Source organism: Chenopodium album, chromosome 16, assembly GCF_948465745.1.
Source record: "Chenopodium album chromosome 16, dcCheAlbu1.1, whole genome shotgun sequence".
Taxonomy (NCBI): domain Eukaryota; kingdom Viridiplantae; phylum Streptophyta; class Magnoliopsida; order Caryophyllales; family Amaranthaceae; genus Chenopodium; species Chenopodium album.
In genome coordinates, this window is record NC_137849.1 from 7637440 (window position 1) to 7658756 (window position 21317).

General features: G+C 33.3%; 2 protein-coding genes across 2 annotated transcripts; one reads left to right on the top strand and one right to left on the bottom strand.

Moving 5' to 3' along the window:
• Positions 1-260: 260 nt before the first annotated feature.
• Positions 261-4348, top strand: LOC145583847 (uncharacterized). The gene is made up of 5 exons (XM_081640809.1): positions 261-459; positions 659-1129; positions 1234-1712; positions 1809-2539; positions 2962-4348. The coding sequence occupies exons 1-5, from the start codon at positions 261-263 to the stop codon at positions 4346-4348; spliced, it is 3267 nt and encodes a 1088-aa protein (XP_081496935.1).
• A 2910-nt stretch (positions 4349-7258) lies between these two features.
• On the bottom strand, positions 7259-10473 carry LOC145584824 (homeobox-leucine zipper protein HAT7-like). The gene is made up of 3 exons (XM_081641614.1): positions 10124-10473; positions 9199-9683; positions 7259-7798 (listed from the first exon to the last, which is right to left on the bottom strand). The coding sequence occupies exons 1-3, from the start codon at positions 10278-10280 to the stop codon at positions 7376-7378; spliced, it is 1065 nt and encodes a 354-aa protein (XP_081497740.1). The 5' UTR covers positions 10281-10473; the 3' UTR covers positions 7259-7375.
• Between the last annotated feature and the right edge of the window lie 10844 nt (positions 10474-21317).

Consider the following 21317-nt stretch of genomic DNA (forward strand, 5'->3'; position numbering starts at 1 on the left):
GTAGGGAACAATTTATCTCACTCACTGAAGAAGACAAAAAAGAAGGCGAAATTTTCATCTCATGATTCTGATAGAGGGAACGCTATGCTTATTGATGATAAAGGGGGACAGAAAAGGAAAGGGTGGAGTGGGAGCATGGATGAAGAGTTGATGGGTGAAGTGGGAGAAGTGAAGAAATTGAAGAGCGGTGGTGATTTTTCTGATACTATTCTTGAATTTAAAGTAGTGGATGTTGGTGGTGACCAACGCCGCGAACAACAATGAAAATTTTAGCTTGGAACTGTTATGGGCTTGGCAACCCATCAACAGTTAAGGCTCTCCAGGATTGGTGTTGGAGAGAAAGGCCAAATGTAGTTTTCGTTTCGAAAACTAAGATTGATTCACAAAGGTTAGAGTTGATTAGAAATAGGTATGGCTTTACTAATGGTTTGTGGGTTAGTAGTTCTGGCAGATCAGGAGGTATCAGCCTATGGTGGAGTGATTTGAAAATATTAGTAGTTTCTCGGATCATCATATTTATGGTGAGGTATGCAATGCGGAAAATGTACCAACGTGGAGATTGATGGGTATTTATGGGTGGCCCGAAGTTTCCAATAAGCACTTGACGTGGGATTTAATGAGGACTACTTATGCCTATTCTTCCCTTCCGATTGTTAAGTTTGGAGATTTATTGAGATCCTTGGCATGCATGAAAAAGATGGTGGTGCTGTTCGTGGTGAAAGACAAATAGATGCTTTTCGTGAGGCTATTGATGACTGTGATTGTAGAGACTTGGGGTATAAGGGTAATACTTATACATGGAAAAGGGGCACATCGACAGAGACTCTTGTCCGCGAACGGCTTGATCGTTATGTGGCGAGCAATGGGTGGTGTTCTTTGTTTCCGTCTTTTGAGGTGATTCATCTTCCAATATGTCACTCTGATCATGCACCGATCTTACTGAAATTTGGGAATGGTGAAGTGGAACAAAAAAAGAAAAAAATCTTCAAATTTGAGTCACTTTGGTCGTCAAAAGAGGAGTGTGGCCGGGTTGTTTCTGATGCTTGGCTAGTGGGGGCTGGTAGTCCGATTCATGAGAGAATTGCTCGGGTTGCGGAAGGTTTGTCTTCGTGGGCAGCTACTACTTTCGGTGAGATTAAAAAAAGATAAAGAAGGCTGAAAGTCGGCTTCAAGAGGTGCAGGGGCAGCAATTAGATGCTTGTCGGTTGAATTTGTGTGTTGAGATATCTCAAGAGCTTAGTGAACTTCGAAGGCTTGAAGAATCATATTGGCATGCTCGATCAAGAGCAAACGAGTTGCGGGATGGTGATAAAAATACAAAATATTTTCACCATAAAGCAAGTAAGCGAAAAAAGAAAAACACAATAGCAGGCTTATATGATGAGAATGGGGTTTGGAAGTCGTCAATGAATGAGACGGATCGTATTATTGCAGGCTATTTTGGCGACTTATTTGCTTCAAGTAGGCCGACTGATTTCGATGAGGCTCTTTCTGGGATTGAAAATAAAATGTCTGCTGATATGAATGATATTCTTGACATGGAACCGACGGCAGAGGAGATCAAGGCAGCCCTATTTCAAATGCACCCGAACAAAGCTCCTGGACCGGATGGTATGCACGCCCTTTTCTTTCAAAAATTTTGGGGTATTATTGGTGCTGATGTGGTCAGATTTGTGCAGACTTGGTGGAGGGGTGAAATTAATCTTTCGAAGGTAAATCGTACTTGCATTGTTTTAATTCCGAAGTGTGATGAACCTTAACAAATGTCTGAATTTAGACCTATTAGTTTATGCAATGTGTTGTATAAGATCATTTCGAAAACACTTGCAAATAAATTGAAGCCTATGCTTGGTTCTCTTATTTCAGAAAATCAGAGCGCTTTTGTCCCAAACCGGCTAATTACGGATAATGTTCTAATTGCTTTCGAAATTTTTCACTCTATGAAAGGGAAGGGGGAGGGCAAGGAAGGCAATGTTGCCCTTAAGCTTGATATGAGTAAAACTTATGATAGACTGGAATGGGTCTTCATTGAGAAAGTCATGTTACAGATGGGATTCCGAGTAGCTTGGATCAATAGAATTCTGCAATGTCTTTCGAGTGTCTCCTTCTCTTTCAAATACAATGGGGCTATTTCTAGTGCTTTAACCCCGACTCGGGGACTCAGACAAGAGGACCCAATATCTCCGTACTTGTTTCTGATATGTGCGGAGGCTTTCTCTGGTATGATTTCTAAAGCGGCATCAGATAATTTGATTCATGGAGTCAGTGTTTGCGGGGGAGCACCGAGGGTGTCTCATCTTTTCTTTGCAGATGACAACATACTATTTGCAAGAGCTAATTTGCATGAATGTTCTAGAATTGCTGATATAATCAGTATATATGAAAGAGCATCCTGTCAGAAAGTCAATCTAAGCAAAACTGAAGTAGCTTTCAGCAAATGTGTGAAATCGGAGAAAAGGAAGGAAATTACTGATACTCTGGGTGTTAGAGAAGTGAATAGACATGAGAAGTATCTGGGGTTGCCGACTCTTATTGGAAGGTCAAAAAAGCGGTTTTTACTTGTCTCAAAGAGCGTATATGGAATAAACTTCAAGGGTGGAAGGAGAAATTATTATCTCGTCCGGGAAAAGAGATATTAATTAAGGCGGTGACACAAGCAATTCCAACTTATATGATGAGTATTTTTAGGATTCCGGATTGTCTTATTGATGAAATTCACTCGACTTTAGCCCGTTTTTGGTGGGGTTCGGATGGCTCGAATAGAAGGATCCACTGGCATCAATGGGAAGACTTATGTCTCCCTAAATCAATGGGGGGAATGGGGTTTAGAGACCTTAAATGTTTTAACATGTCTCTTCTCGCTAAGCAAGGATGGAGGTTATGTGATAACAAAAACACGATGCTAAAACAAATTCTCAAGGCCAAGTACTTTAAATAAGCTGATTTTTGTGGTTCTTATAGAGGCTTTGATCCGAGTTATTCGTGGAGGAGTATTTGGGGGGCAAAATCTTTGCTCCTTGAAGGGTTAAAGTGGAGAGTCGGAAATGGCTCTTCAATTAAGGTTTGGAAAGAGAAATGGTTGGCTGGGTATGATGCAAATTTTACCCCGACCACGCAATTGCATTGTGATATTGATTTGCGGGTGAGTGAACTCATTGATTTCGATAATATGTGTTGGGATTCGGAAGTGTTGGCTGCCACATTTTGTGAGGAAGATAGCCTCAAAGTTCTTGACATCCCACTGCCGAGAGTATGGGTGGAGGATAGGAGATTCTGGTGGCCTACAAAGTCTGGTATGTTTTCTATAAAATCAGCCTATTGGTTGGGCAGGTTAGGCAAGATACGTTCGTGGGAACTGATTCATGGGGATAGTGAGACTCTGCTCTGGCGCGAGATTTGGGACTTAAAGGGACCTCCAAAGCTATGCCATTTTGTATGGAGGGCTTGTAAAGGGTCTCTTGGTGTGATGGAAAGGCTGCACTTTCGCCACATACAACCCTCAAGTTTATGTTCGATATGTGGTGTAGAAAGTGAATCAATAATCCATGCGTTGTTTTTCTGCAAGCATGCTGTGAATATATGGCAGCAGAGCAAATTTCTTGATCTGCTAAACGACGCCCCAATGTCTTCGTTTCAAGACCTGTTCTGCTGGGTTTCGAGCAAACTTGACAAAGCTCAGTTGCAGGTATTTTTGTGTATTGCATGGACAGGATGGTGTTGCAGAAACAAAGCTATTTTTGACGATGCTAATGCGTTTAATAAGGTGATGATTGCTGCAAGTTTTGTCAAAATGTGTGAGGATTATTGTATATATAATGCCAGAGTTGGAGGAAGTGTGGCTGCCCCTATCAATTTCTCTCGAACAAGCTGGGTTCCGCCTTGTTCTTTTTCTGTTAAGGTGAATACCGACGCATATGTACCCAGCCATGGAGGAGTTTTCTTTGGAGCGATTTTCAGGGATGAGTGGGGCACCATCTTGCTGGTTGTAACGAAAAGAACAACCTGCAGGTGGTCTTCTGATATGGCAGAAGCTGCTGCTGCCTGCTATGGTATCCAAATCGTGAGCAGGTTTGGCTTTGGGAATGTGATACTTGAAGGCGATTCTTTGAATGTGGTGCGTGCTATTAGAGACAAGCAAGAAGGTGTGGCTCCTATTTTTCTTTTCAATGAGGATATTAATATAATGAGGAATGATTTTACTAGTTTCGATTGTGTTCATGTTAGATGGGCGGGGAATACTGTAGCTCATTTAGCCGCTAGATGGGATACGGGCATTAGTAGTGAATGTATCTGTATGGATTCTATACCCCAAAGTTTTGTTACTTTGGCGGAACTTGATTTGATTTAATAAATGTTCCCCGTGTTTGTCTTAAAAAAAAAAAACTTAGTTATAATTTCTTTATTACAAGTAGTTTATAAATTAAAATACGACTATTAATTATTAACTATTGTATTAAGCTATTTTTTCATTGGTCACTCAATTAAAACATGGACCACAATCCAAACCCCTCAACAAAATACTCTCACAATCATTGATTAATCCTATCTTTAATCCAATGCCTTTCATTCATCTCCCCAAAATCACTTAAACCTAATCAAAATCGGCCCAAGCCAAATTCAAACCCTAAAGTCTTCATATCTCATTCCTTACACTCACCCGTACTGCTTTAGGAAAAACACTTTCTCTCTCACAATTTTCTCTCATAACGGGTTACAGACTTATAGGTTATAAACGATTCGGTCATAACCGGTTACGGGTTATAAACAGTTCGGTCATAACTTACTATGGGTTATAAAACGGTTCGATCCTAACCAGTTATGGGTTGTAAACAAATTGGGTTTATCGGGTTTTTGTCGGGTTTAAACGGTTTCGGTTTACAATTGTCGGGTTGCTATCGGGTTTAAAAGTACTTCGGTTCGGGTTGTTCTCGGTTTCGGGTTGTATCGGTTCGGCTTGATAACGGGTACAGTTCATTAACGGTTCTCAAACATTCGGATCGATTCAGTTTCAGGTTTTAAAAAAATCGGGTCGGGTCGGTTTACGGTTTTAAAATAACTGGTTCTTAGCGATTCGGTTCCTTTTCGGAACAGTTCGGATTCACCAGTTTGGGTCGGTTTTTGACAGCTCTAGTTGCAACTAATATTTAACGGAGGTAGTAATAATTCAATAAAACACACAAACAAAATCTTTCCCTACCTTATAAAAAGTAGGAAATTGCTCTTATGAATAGTGCACGGACTATTATACCCCTAAAAATATTTATTTACCTTCTTATCCCCATGTGTAATTAATTTTGCAATTTTATCAATTAATCAGAAATTAAAAGGAGGATTGGAATAATAAAGTTTAGAATTTTCTATATTAATGGGGGTTATGGTTGAATTACATAACAACATTAATCACTGGACAACAAAATGTTGTTTCTTTATGTGGGCGTTATTTTAAAGTAGATCAACTAAAATTTAGAACATTGCACAACATCCAACACATTTATCGTTTATATGCAAATAGTTTTGATAAAATATTATACACAAGCCGGCATAAGACATAAAGAACATTGATAATAATTCTTCCCAAAGGGCTAGTTATACCGCGCGCGTTGGAATCCATAGTATATTTAAAAAATGTCATCCTTCTAATATTCTTTAAAGCAAAATCCTAAATTATATCTTTATAATCAATTTAATTTTTATTTGGAAATTAAAAGGCAAAGTCAAAGATTTAGAATGAATTTTTGGGTTTATTTTGAAAATGGTGGTCTTTTATGGGAAGAAGGTAAATAGGAAAATTATGATTTTTTTAATGAGTAAGCGATTTTTTTTTTCTTTTTTTTTTTAAAAAATTATGGGGCCCTGATTTTAGGGGGCTTTGTTCTGTGGATGAGGAAAAACATGTTCAAAGCCGGCTCTGAAAAGGTAAGCTTGTAAACTATACACTTGTACTCCTTTTTATTTGTGTTCATATACTTGCAAGGTTATAAGTTACAAGTAAAGAGTGTTCGTTTTTTTGTTTTTTTAATTCATTCACTTAGCATATATAATCCCTTTTGTAAAAAACTGCATAAGAAGTAGTTTGGTTGTAATTTGTAAGAATATTATTGAAATAAAAGCCCTCCCCCCTCTTTTTTTTTTTCATTTTATGTGCTCAACTCATTTTCATTGGAGTGTTTTTGTTTTTCAGTGATCAACGCACTTCTAGTTTTTCTATTTGAGGCAAACAACTTTTTATCATCTTATATCATAATATTAATGCATTTTCACTCTATTTTTCTTACTTCATCAACTTTTTTCTTACACTCGTCAGCTCTTTAAATTTATTCTATTTCATTAACTTTACACTCATTTTCCTACACTCACCAACTCATCTAGAAACAAAAATATATATGCTCTGAAAAAACTTGAAAACATATAATATCAGAGATACTAGCAACGTTTACACTTTTAAGTCATTAGAGGTCCAATTTGAAATGAGTCTGTTAACAACATGAGTAACCAAGTAGTCATAATTAATTTAGCTTTATCTCATTGACAAAGAGTGATACAATAATATAAAATTCACTGATGCTTGAAAACATATAATATCAGAGACACTAGTAACGTTTACACTTTTAAGTCATTAGAGGTCCAATTTGAAATAAGTCTGTTAACAACATGAGTAACCAAGTAGTAATAATTAATTTAGCTTTATCTCATTGACAAAGAGTGATACAATAATATAAAATTCACTGATGATTGAGAGCCTGTTTTGTACACCTGGGTGTACCGTACACCCGGGGTTGTTTGTTCATTTATTAAATGAGTAGATAACCCCGGGTGTACGGTACACCAGGGTATATATAACAAATTCTACTGATGATTAGAGTTCCATGATTATTCTATCAAATAATAATCGTTATTGATAATAATTATGAAAATATAAGATGAGATGACAAGACAACAAAGATGCAATATTATTTAGGTAAATATCCCATGCAAATTTTCAAATATCATAGAAAAATGAAACTTTTTATTAGTAAACCTTGTAAGGTTACAAGAAAGAGTGAGATTTACTACAGAATACGTACTATACAACAATTATCAAAAAGCAACAAAGAACATACCATAACACAAAAAATAATATCACATATATAAATTTTTTTTTAAAAAAAATTCTAATTACACATATATAATAAAAGCTAGAATTGCAGGGCCAAGAATTTAAAGTTTAATTTGGAAGGCTAGAATTTTATTTTATTTTTTCTTTTTCTTTTACGTAATATATTAGAAAATCTAGCTTAGCATTAGCAATAATAAGGCTTTATTATATATAATAAAGAACTTTTGCTTAAATTGCTTGCATTGTTTTGCATGCCCTCCTTGCATTGTCTTGGCTTACTTAATTAAGATTTTGCTGTTGTTCTGGCCAAGCCCAAAAGGCCGGTGGTTGATTCTCGATACCGCCATTGCCGCCACCACCACCACCACCGTTACCGGCACCATAGATGGTGCAAAAGGTATCATCATGAAGTTGTGGGTCAATTTTGGGACATTGAAGGTCCAATTCTGGCTTAGGAGAAGAGGTTTGTAAGAATTGGGTTATACTTGTTGGCATGAAGGAATTTGGAGGGAATTGAAGTTTTGTTGATGGGTTTGTCGATAACGGACTTCCGGTTCGAGGCGTAACGGTTCTTGAGGCGTTGTTAAGGTTCATGTCTGAGCTGATCTCACTACCATTGTTGCTCCAGTAGCTCTTTGTGTCTGCATTGTTTAGGTTTATTGCTCCATAATCTGCTGGTTCTCTGTTTCTTAGTGTTATTAACTGCATGAAATATTAACAAAATACAAATTGTCAATAATCTAGGGTAACTCTGTTAAAATATTGAACCAAATTAAATCAAGTCCTTTTGAACAATATTTACTCCTATAACCCTAATTACGGAATAAATGAGTAACATTTCTATTTTAGCTTGTCTAAAATAATTAGCCACTTTCTAAATTTACTATGTTATCAGTTTTGAATTTTCATATTTTACGTGTTAAAGATACTTTTAGCATATACATATACCATGAATAAGAAGGTATTATGACGAACAATTACATTGGTAAGCTATAGATACAAACATATATGTAGTATATGATTTTTAAATGAAATTTCCTTAAAGACGACCCTTGCTTCAAATTAGTGATGATGAATTAAAGTAGTATTCTTGTTTCAAAATAAAACTTATCTTTTATATTAGCTACGACTCATCTCCTATGGTATGGATGATATATACATAATCATCCTCTGAGAACGGAAGAAGTACTTCGCATTTAAACTAAAAAAAATAGGAAAAACTATACTAACACAATCATTTTAGTACTACTAGACATCATATACAAATACTTTTGTTTTCTATCTAAAGACTAGACATCAATGTTTCCATATATAACTGAATTATAATTCTTTAACCATTGATCGATTAATTGTCTGAATTTTTTGCCATTATAAAACACTATATATAATACAAGAATTTTACAATGTTAATTGTACATTTGTAATATGCAAAACCTATTATACTGTAATTATACTGTACTTGTCTTCACACCAAAAAAAAAAAAAAAAAAAAAAAAAAGGTATTGTTACAGTATATTCTATTCTTTAGTTTCTAAAAATTATGATATTATATTAGATTGGTGGCGGCGCATTTTAACTTTAAATCCTTCCAGTCGAGTAAGATACTTTTGATATTTGGATTTTGTGATATTTAATTATAAAAATACACTAATAATATTAGGTTTGGTTTTCTGGCCATGTTGAATGCACATGGAAGTTTAATCATGCAAGCTTATTATATTAATTAATTAAAACCGTCACACACCATCCACAACAAAGAGAAAATCTTAGGTCTTCTTACTATTATCTTTTTCATATACATATTTTCTAAAATAATTGCAAAATTTTATATTTCATTTCTATTTGTACATATACATATGATTTAAAGGATAAACTGAGTTGACCTAATTTAAAATTTCGTATTAACAAATTAGAGTAATTTTAAAATTAAATTCGAATACTTATTTTTAAATTATACAGTGTAATTTGAACTATTGATATGACTGCTAATTAAATTTCGAGTCGAGTTAGTATTATGTTACTAATAAAGCAGAGTATGTAATTTGAACTAATGATATGACAGCAAACTGAATTTCTAACCGAGGGTTAGAATTATGTTTTACCTCAGCATGTAACTTCTTGTTTTGAGAAAGGAGTGAATCATTATCAGCCTTAAGAGAATCAAATTGTCTCTTCAACACACTATAATCTTTCTCAAGTTGCTTTGTCTTCCATCTTGCCCTTCTATTTTGGAACCAAATTGCTACTTGTCTAGGCTGCAATCCCAAAGCCTTAGCAAGCTGCACTTTTCTCTCAGGTTCAAGTTTATTAGCTTGTTCAAAATTCTTTTCCAATGTTTTCACTTGCTCCATGTTTAGCCTCTTCTTCTTTTCCCCTCCTCCGGGCCCTACCACCACCACTTGCGACCCGTCGTCCGACATCTCGTCTTGATCTCCCCCACCGCCGTGATGATCGTGTTCGTGCTCTTCGTGACCGCCTCCTCCGACTACATCGTCTTGGTGTTGAGTATGGTCTATTTGATGTAGATGGTAACCGGAAAACGACATCGATCTGTTCATCATGGCTAAGGATGGAACTCCAGGAGCACCTGCAGTTAAACCATGATATATATATATAATCAGAATTATGGCTAACCAACTATGTTACTCTTGGTTAGAAACTATTGTTGTTTGATTTTATACTTCGTAAATATAGTAGCATACTCCGGAGCATGCTACAATTACTCAATTAGAACTGCACCGTACGATATGAATATAAGTACGACAATCAATCTTGGCTAATAGCGGATCATACCGCTATCATTGTCCAAGATTGGTTGTTGTCACTACTACAGTATTTGATACTGTAGATCATATGTAGGTGCAGTTCTGAACAAAAATTATCCATCAGACAACCCACATAAAAAGTATACCACACTTATTATTATGAATAATGTCATGTACGATAATACAAAAAAGTAAGGAGTCGACAATGAATTTTGAACAATAACTAACGAATCCAATGTTAAAAAAAAAGGGGGGGATCGACCTTGGAATTCCTGATGTGGAGGACAAGAAGAAAGGATGTTAAGCGAAATCGAAGGATCATGATGTCGATCATCATCCTCGTTATTGAATTCATGATGATGATTATGATGCGGTTGATACATCATGTAATCCTGAGAGAGAAATGCCATTTCTCTCATTTTTATTATTAGAGGAGTCGCAGGTGAGGACAGGTGCGACCCAGACTCGTATTTAACAATAACGAAAGGGAGTAGAGAAGAAGAGAAAAGTGAAGTCTAATAAGGAAAGGAATTGAAGGGGAGGGGGTGAATAAGAGGGATGATGATGATAGGAGTAGTGTCTGACTTTTGCATGTGATTGAAAATTTTGGTGTGGAAAAGGATGTGTTGTGTGCAGCGAAGCAGAGAGAGAAGAGGAGGTGTATTTTTAGAGGAGAGAGAAAAATGACGTTAAATAAATTTTTCAGAAGATCAGAATTCTAAGTAGTGGATGTGACTTGTTATACGTTGTAAGAGTTGTTTGCTACTAGTATTTTTATTCACAAAACATGTACTCGTAATTATTATTTTTCAGCATAGATCTAGGAAATATCTTGCTATATATGTTCAACTTGGACCTGCCATTACTTTTTTTTTTTTTTTTTTTTTTTTTTTTTTTTTTTTTTTTTTTTTTTACATTAACTATTTTTCTTTTTTATTTATGATAAGTAGACAAGAGGGGAGAAAAGACACTGAATTATATGATTGGTATGAGATAAAATGGAATGGATCTTATAAAGGTCTAGCCATGATTGAAGTTCTTTAGGAATTATGTATAAGATTTCCAATTTTTGGGAACACATATTATTAGATCATACAGTTGGAGGTGAAGAAATTGTAATCACAGAATAAAAACTATTGCCGATATAGTACATATATTATCACGCATATACTACACTTATCAATTATTTCATGCACTTTTATGTGTAGCTAAAGATCGATTTGCATATGAAAATTTAGGTTATAATAAGATATTTTTAAGCAAAATCATAAATATGATGAATATAAATGTTTAGGATATGTAATTTCAAAAAGATCGAAACCCCGGTAGTGACACCATATAATATTATATGTTACTATGTGTGAAGTATAGTTGTAGAATTATAGTATATAGAAAAGAATTTAAGGTCGAGATGAATCTGGTTTGATACCTTGATATGAATATAAATTATTATATTGCTTTATTCCATAAATAAAACATTTCGTAATTTGTTACTTTGGTTAAAAGACTGATTATCCTAGAATTGATTTTATATTCTATCAACAAATTCCATATATAAACTTGACATAAAAACTTATAGCGTCACTATTGATCCTTACAGGCATGATGCAAAGTGATGATGCACGTAAGATTTGGGAGATAATTGTTCTAAAGAAAGCCATTTAGTAATTTTAATTTAATTCCTCATTAATTTATGAAAATTAAGGATCTAATAATAATAGATAAACAAATTTTGATTCCCTAATGAAACAAAAGTAAAACCTAGTACATACTCCCTCAACCTACAACAAATAATATAACTCTACATGGATAACTTGATGATGATTTAGCTTAGGTTGACAAACCTAGCTTAGCTAAATAAAGGCTTCATTCATAATTAACATGCATTAATTCATTCATAATACAAGTCATTAAGTCAGAGTATGTTTTGCATGCTATCCAATTTTACCCCTACTTTAATTTCATCCCACAATAAAAATAGAATTATAAAAAGAAAAATAATAATTGGAAAAAAAAAAATAAAGAAGAAAAGAAAAGAAAAAAGTCAGAGCATGTTTTGCTGTGTTTTAAAGGAACCCCATAAAAATTGGGACATGCAGGCAAAGGCAATATCGTAGCACATGAAATATTAATGTGGGTATCAAATTTATAAATTAAAAATTAAAGTGCATGAGATCAATCGATCCCATGTTTCGTCACAAACCACTTCCATTAATCGTAGAGTTATCAATTTATAGCATTTTTTGCATCATATCATGTGTTGTTGTGAGTGGAAGTTTTATTTTAATTTTAATTATAGAATTCTATGTAAACCTACCATGTGATGGGGTACACTACACCTTCATTAGCTTCATCTTAGCTCACCTTTTTATTGGATGAGGGGTTTATAAGTAATGGTATAGGGAGGGCATTGATGACTTGGGGCCTGTTCTCTTACGTTGAAATTCAGTTCAGTTTAGTTCAGTTCAGTTCAGCTGAGTTCAGTTCAGTTCAGTTCAGTTTAGCTCAGTTCAGTTCAGTTCAGTTCAGTTCAGTTCAGCTCCTAATTTCCTTCTCTTATAAAATATTCATTTCAGTTCAGTTCAGTTCAGTTCAGTTCAGCTGAGTTCAGTTCAGTTTAATTCAGTTCAGTACAGCTGAGTTCAGTTCAGTTCAGTTCAGTCAATGAGAACAGGCCCTTGATGTATGTATGTAGATGAGATTCGATTAATATTTGAGTATCATGGTAATATGCTATCGACCTAAAATAACGTAAAGTGCTGTAATTTTGTTGAGAGCGTGATCCGATTTAGTTTAATTCGTCTCGTTTGATTTAACTTTAATGGATGTAAAGTTTTAATTTTATAAACGGTTGAAAAGTGATTGATTGCATTGCATATAAGATATAAACATATAATATCATTAAATGTTTTATATCCTTGGTTAAGTTTGGTGACTTCTTGATAGATGCATGGTTACTCTTAAACAAGACTTGTGCGTCATGCTGGGCCAAGCCCGTTGTTGGAGTCTATCACGTCGACCATACCAAGAACACAAGCTATGGAATAAAACAATTCGTTTCTATTCAAATCAAATTTGTATAGACTAATGAACCACATTAATACGCATCAATTTTTATTTAGTTGATAATGTTTGTATCGGTCCATGGGTTGCCTATTGTGTCTCATGTTGAGCTATTTTATGTTTTATAACCCTATGCACCGTCCACATAAAAGTCGTTTGTGGCCTATCAGGAACGAATGAAGTTCTGCCATGTTGGATAAAGTGAAATCGTCTTGGTCAATTACAAGTTCTAATCATAGCCGTGGTGCCCCAAATTTGGTGAAATAAGGGAACTCCCCCCCCCCCCCCCCCCCCTCCTCCTCCCTCAAAAATATGGACCTAGGGTTAGATTAATAGTTATGTAAGATCCTTGGTGCAGCGCAATTAGTGGCGTTGTGGATATATTTAAGGACTTTGTTGGGTGATTTGAATTCTGATCATCAAATTTTTTTGAAGAAAAATTAGGAGTGTTATAAAAGTGTACATTGTTTTATCAATTTTGATGTAAATAATTTTTTTAATAGGAAATTCTTGGAAACTTTTGTATAGAGACGCTAGCCATTTGTTTTTTAAAATAGTTTTTTATTTCAGTAAAATAGAAGCTAAGATTTATACCAAAGGAGATTTTGAGTTATGACTTGAAAACATAACAATTCTAATGTGTTATGGTTCTTTTCAACTATATCTCCCTTAACTTATCATGGTCGTAATATAATTGAATATCTTTAAACTTATTTCTATGCTCTAAATTATTTTGTATTCTTTAAATTTTTTACACATTCCCTCAAACTTATTTAATCACCTTCACCTAACCAATAGTCGTTATTGCATAAGATGGGTTTATTAAGGAAAAAATGTAATTCGGTATAAATGTGATGTTGTTACCTACAAGGAAAACAGCGGTCACCATCATATTTCAGGTGCAAAGCTTGTCGTTGGTAATTTTATTAAATTATTCATCCGTATACATTGCATGGTACGTACATTGTTACACATCATTATGTTACCTGCAAGGCTGCAACAATTACAACGATTCCCTTCAATCATAAGAAAGTAGTTTTATTTATTAGCAACAATTCCCTTCAATCATAAGAAAGTAGTTTTATTTATTAGATTTATTGTCATTATTATTACAATCTTTTATGGATAATTATTTTCTATAAACTAGACTTACATTTCAAACCCTTTATAATGTAATTAAACTAGGTGTGCATTCAAGTAATATTGTACTCCGTACATCTTTAGTAGTAATGTAATTAGCACAGTATCAATATTACAATTAATTTTAGATATACACAGTTGATTTTACATGATTGATGTTGAGAAGATGGTAAATATAATATGATTTGACATATTATTGTCGTCGAGAAGGTGGTAAAAAATGTTGATAAAGATGAATTATTTAATCAGAATTGACCTCTTAATTCAAGGACATATAATATTTACCTAGATCTATAAAGGACAAAGTTAAAGTGTGGTCATAATTAGGGATAAGCGTAATAGAGTAAGTATGGGACAACTCAAAGTCAGGACACCATGAATGAATAACTCAACAAAGGTTCTAGTGATGTAGTTTGACATAGGTAGCATGAGAAATCTTATATAACTTCACAATTAGAGGGCTAGTTCTATAGAATAACTCGTGCTAGGCAATATCATAGTAGCTTAGCCTCGCCAAGATGTGCACAAATGATGTCTCATGGCCTCATGGGACCTAAGTCGATCGAGTTGCATTGGGTGGGTAAATAATTTCAAAGAACCACCCCAATCCAACTAAAGTACATTATCAAATACCTTCCCATATGCCACAAAGAATAAGTTAGATACTTAAGACACTCAATCTTTTTCTAACAAAAAATTACTAAATCATCGGAAGGGGTCGTTCCTAGAGCCATCCCTGAGGGCGCGGTTTCTCTCTTGTAGGTTACTCAGCAATTCCACCTAGTAATTAATAATCAAATGTTCTAACCGGTGAATACCTAGAAGGGCTAAAGCAGAGTTATCATTGAAAAAACTTGGGAATAAAAAATCAATTGGAACCATATCCTTAAAATTGAAATCATAACCAAGCAAATTGATTCTTAAAATTTTGGAGCTAAAATTGGAACAACCAATTAATGATTCTAGGAATCCATTTATACATTATAATTGATTTAAGTTTTTCCTGAATTCAATTTAATTTTATTTAGGATTTGATACTAAGTTTTTGGGGTTTCACTAACTAAGGGTCAATTCTTTTCAGCTTAATTTCAATTCAGTTCAATTCAGCTCCAATCAATTTAGTTCATTTGAGTTCCTAATTTCCTTCTCTCATAAAATATTCAGTTCACTTCACTTCAGCTCCGATCATTTTAGTTTAGTTTAGTTCAGTTTAATAAATCAGAACAGGCTCAAACGCATATTAGCTACAATTGGAACCACCGATTCCAATTCCGGGTACTCGACACAAACATAAACAATAGACTTGGACCCACATCATTTTCCCTCGAATTCAGAGCATTCAGGACGTAGGATGAAAGAATGAGGTTATGGATGGTCCTACGTCTACAACTTCATAGTTTCCCAAAATTTCCCAAATACCCTTGTAACCATCACATGCCACTGTTCAATTTTATAAATCACTAGGGGCGTTCAATCCATTTTGGTATTGGTTGGATCCTTGCATATATTGCTTGCTACTTATTGCAACTAATTATTGATTATTCAAATAAATATTATATACATGTTTTTTTCTTGTAATTTTTTCACTAAAAAAGATGCTCTGGATCTCCTCCACTATCCATATGCTGTCGTTGTCCCATGTGCTTTCCTCCTCCAATTGTTATTTGTTCCTGCAACCCCGAACTTTCTATTCCTAAACATTTCATTAATTAGTGATTACTTTTTTGTTTAATTTATTAATTATTTATGTAATCTATAATAATAACAACTCAAGTCTAACAACATATTCTTCCACTATTCCTGATTATGTTTTTTGTCATGTTAGGAGCGGTGGCCTACTATTGGTTACACTATTCCTAGATTTCACACTGTAACAATTTTATTATATCGTGTATGTGAGTGTTTTAAGGGTGTTACGGTGTTACCTCATCTATACATCAATTTGGATTTGAATCAGGTCAAATGACTTCAATTGAATTTAGATCGATCTTTCTCAACAATATAATGTTGCATGCTTCTACGAGGTTTGAAATTGAGACCTTCGGGTTAAATTGAAACATATACCATACTGGTAATTCTTAGCCTCTTGGGCTCAAATCAAGTAAAAGTCGAATTAATATTGGGTTGAGTAGTATTTGGATCAGATTAGCTCACAATCAGACTATGTCAAATTTGAACAAAAAAAATTCTTATTTAAAAAAGATTGTAAAGCATTTTTATGATTACTAGTTGTTGCACTATACGCTTACTCAAAGATTTTGGGGTTGTAAGAGTAAATTTTTTGTATATTTAGTTGTCATGATTTATTTGTTGATATACAACAAGTGGTTTTATCAATCACCATTTTATTAAATAAGAATGAAAAACAATAACAAATTTAAAACTAAGTCTTACAAGTTAGAATCATTTAAGGTCCTCATTTAAACCCAAATTAGTCAACAATTTTAACCAATGTCAGAGGAAACTACTATAACCATCCTTTGATATGAATAACGATTTTCATTCATTTCTTGTCACCACAGTGCAAATCCACATACACCAAGTCATCATTCAAATACTTGTGAGTAAACCGCTCCCCAATAACACAATTGTAATAATTGGATCTTACATGGTCATTTAAAAGGGGAAGGGGATAACTAAGAAAACACACCCACAACAAAGTACGTAATTAATGATGATGAATACTTACAAACTACAAAGATACATTTAAATAATTTGTGCTTCTAACATATATAAAAGAATAAATAAGATGGTGAACACAGGCACGACTCCGTTCTCATTGCTAATATGAGATCTCCAACTAATAACAACCCAAAATAAGATAAACTTATACCTATTTCATTTCACAAGATTAGCTAGTTTAATCTATAATTTACTCATCAATCAAATCACCACATAACATTTCACAACAATTCACTTTTAATTCAACTTAGACACTAGTGATTATCTAACTAATAACACAAACTAATTCATTATTACATACATATATAGAATAATTCCTATTGAACCAAGTTAACTAACATCGTCATTAAAGACTTTAATATTTCCCTTTTAATCCACCCATCATATCACACATGCTGTGAATGAGTATTAAAATCCAAGCATTGTGAAACAATTCAATCAATATATTTCACATACCTTGTTGCCTCCAAATCATCCTTGTTTGCATACTAGTACATAGACATAATCACAATTAGGTAATTCCAACATATACTTGCAACAATTCAATGACAACCTTTTCATCAATCTCAATCATGAATCACAACAAGTTGTAACAATGGCATCTTATTACCATACAATCAAGTCCAAACCACAAGTTCCCTAAACATGCTACTACTCTCTCCATCCCATATTTTACCCAATTCTAGTATTTGGGTCAAACTTTAAATAGTTTGACCTTAGATATTCATTAATCTATATGAGATAATATATTCACATGAGATCTTGTTAAATTGTCTAATTGTAAATTTTATTAATATTAAATCTATATAATTTTTACATGCATGAAAATGGAGATATACGTTTTAAGATAATGCGTGTTGAAGATCGTGAAAAGTTAAATCAAATGAGGAATAAAAACAGGGACGGATTGAGTAATTAGCTCTCTCAAGTCATTAGATTTGCTTCTAAAAGTCAATGTTCTCTCGTAGACTTGTTCGTATCTTAAGTAAATAATTCGGTTTAAGCTTTGGATTTTTGGAACTAAACTTTGAAACTTTAACAACAAATCTAATATATACATATAAAGGGGAGTTTTTTCCCGAGTTTTTAAAGAGTCACATAGGATTTAATTTTTTCAGCGCGCCACGTAGGATTATAAGTTTTAGTAGAAACCAATCAAATAAGAGATTATTAAAATCTTTTGTAATTAAATAATTCAAATGTCACGTAGGCAAAATTGGCGAATGAGATTTTTAAGTTTAAATTAATTAAATATAAAATATTATCTTTTATAGGAATATTATCTAAATATATAACCAATTTTAGCACATAAATTTAAAAAAAAAATTATTTTAAAAAATTCAAACAAAATGCACGGGTTTCATCTAGTAATCATAATATAGTTGTCGGTAACTCTTGTACGGTATGATCATATTGATTTATAAGATTAATCTTTATTCATTTGTATGAAATATGAATAACATATATTCATAAATGTAATCATGGCCTATTTTATCCATAAATTAACCCAAACTGATTACCCAAGTACTATAATTTGTTTAATTAAGTAACCCAATTAATTTGTTAAGTAAATATGTAATCCCTAATTACTTCATTTATCTATGTGAGTAACCCTAATTTTCATTGGGATTACCCCATCTCCGTCAAAGCAACCTTAATTATTGTACTCATCGTTGTGACCCCTATTATTAAAATAAGTACCTTATATTGGGTATATATGAATTGGACACGCTATGTGGTTGTCGTCACATATAAGATCAGATCCGTATTTGTGTATAGCCCAAAATCAACACTTTAAATAATTTGAAATAACCACAAATAATAAAGGTTTAACATCCCAATTCATAAAATACGTAATATTATTAGTTAATACGTTTAAAACCCGAGCTGACCCCCATTCATCCTCAAGATAAACAAGATTGTTTATCATAGGGGCATATTGTAAATAAAGAGAACAGTGGTTGTTCCACATAGGTTGCTAGTCATTCAACAGGACACGTGGCCAATCAACGCCGTTAAGCCGTTAGTGAAGCTCCGTTATTTTAATTAATTGCCGTCAACTTTGTTTTTTTTTTTTTTTTTAATCAAAAGAACCATTTTCCTATTGGCGAGGAAATTCACACAAGCTCTGACATTAATATCGGGAAATCAACTAACCTTGCTATTGTAATCCAATTAATGCATAGTTTCAAGTAAACACAACATTAAGAACGGCAATTCGAATTACAATACATACTTTGCTATTAATTTGCAACTAATTGAACAGATTTAAAGAAGTGAACTACTCACTTTGCAGTTGACACAGAAATGGACCGAAGATTTTGCGCAGGTACCAGATGTAGCATGTAGCTACTGTGTGGATGGAGAATTGATTGATAAGAGAAAATCGAATTATTGAACGCTGCAGCATTGAGAATTAGTTGAAACAAACCCCAGATCCAATTCAAAATCAGACATGAAAGACCCTAACGTCGTTAAGGATGTTATCACTGACGCCGTTTAGGAAGAATGCCAATTGTACCTCGCCAACTTGGCAAAAATACCACGTAGACAAATAGGAAAGTACGTAACTGGGCCTTGCCACGTAAGTAAATACCATATTTACCCCCAAGATGAACAAATGTTGTTCATCTTGAAGATGAACATGAATTTTGCGTTAAAACCCTAAAGACTTAATTAAACCTACTTTTAAACCCTTATTTTCTAATTTGAGTAATCTGAAAATTTAATTTAGTTATCAATTCTTTTTTTTGTTTTTGAGAAATTTAGTTATCAGTTCTGAATTAATACTAAATCATATGTATATTGATATATAAACAGTCACATTCCTTTGTTTTTTTTAGCAATAAAAATAGATTAATTGCATAAAGATTAAAACTTGCAAAAAAATAAAGTAAAGAGCAACCAAGAGAAAGAAGCAAGATTCTTCTTCTTCTTCAGAAAAAAAAAAAAAAAAAAAAAAAAAAAAAAAAAAAGAGAAAGAAGCAAGAAGGATTGCCTGGCCCTGGACTGGACTGTGCGTTCGTGAGAGAGAGAGAGAATTCGGTTTTTTTTTTTTTTTTTTTTTTTTTTTTTTTTGGGAGTAGTACGTAGAATTGACGAATTGTGAGGGTTTTTGGGAGCAAATAGTATTTGGGCTTAGGAATTTCCTAAGTTACTATTTGGCCTCAAAGTGGGCCGGGTGAGATTTAGAAGAAAGGAGACAATTGATTTAACAAGATATTTTTAGGGCATTATTGGATTGAGAGAAAATATACTCGTATTAATTAATAGGATAATAAAAGTCAAACTAAGCAAAATAAAAGTAGATAGGAAAAGAGGAGATAGTGATGGTTGCTTGTAAGAAAAATACTACCTCCATTTCTTATTATGTGTAACAAAGGAATATTTTATGTCTCACAAATAATACCCCTTTGTTGCACATAATAAGAAATAGAGGTAGTATTTAGTGATGGTGAGTTATGAGGTGAAGAAAGAGGCTCATTTTTGGGGTAATAGTTACACTAGGGGGGTGTATAACTATTATGAGAGTAATGATTCTTCCATCTCTCTCTTTTCCTCATGGAACAACTACCTTATGTCATTTGTAAATATCATACCTCCTACAACAACACGTCTAATTACTTATATTTTTTCATGTTTGACTTTTATTACCCTTTAATATATTACCCCCAATCCAAGCATGCCCATGTAAGATGATGTTATGAACCCTGGTTTATTAGTACCTCTCACAGGTAAAGTCAACTCCATAGGTCAATGCTTAAGACTAGAGGGAAAATGTAGCAAAATCCTCTACTCCAAAGTAATTGTAATTGGTGGGGTTTGAACTTATAATTTCAAAATCAAAAAAGTGAATTCCTCCACCAACTCCACAAGCATTTTGGTTAATTGGATTAGCAACATTAGAATGAGCTTGCAAACACTTTAACCTAGCTACTCTAAATCAATATTTATGTATAATGTAGTAAATAAAGTAATTTATTGGAAAAAAAAATTGCATTAAAGTAGTTAAATTCATATTTCCTCCAAATTAGATGGCATATTTCTTTTATCACGTTTGTCAATGCAAAAATTCAATTGAAAAAATCTTTAAATGTACTATTGTAAAAAAAGTTCGTAAATGACTAAGGTTTTTTATTTCTATAAATCATAAATGTTAGTCAAAACAAAGTTTATGAATAGTGACAAAAGTCAAAACGTGTCATCCAATATAATTTGGAACGAAGGAAGTATAACCTTTACCTTTTAAAAAGTTTAAAAAATTCGTATGAATAGTGCATGGACATTTATATCCTAAAAATGATCTTTTAAATATTTACCCCCATTTATTTTCAAAAACCTTAAAATTGTCTCTTGAATCCCCCTAAATTGATTGCTTTTAATATTAATTTTAAAGCCATCTTTTACACTCTCCATTTCTTTTTGTTTTTCCTATATAGAATTTAAACACTGTAATAAAATAGACGACTCTAAGTTAAATTTAATATATATAGAATACAAGAAGTATTAGGAGTATGTAATTGTGTGATGTCTTATTTAACTTATTTAAATCGTCTCAATAGGTGCTTAAA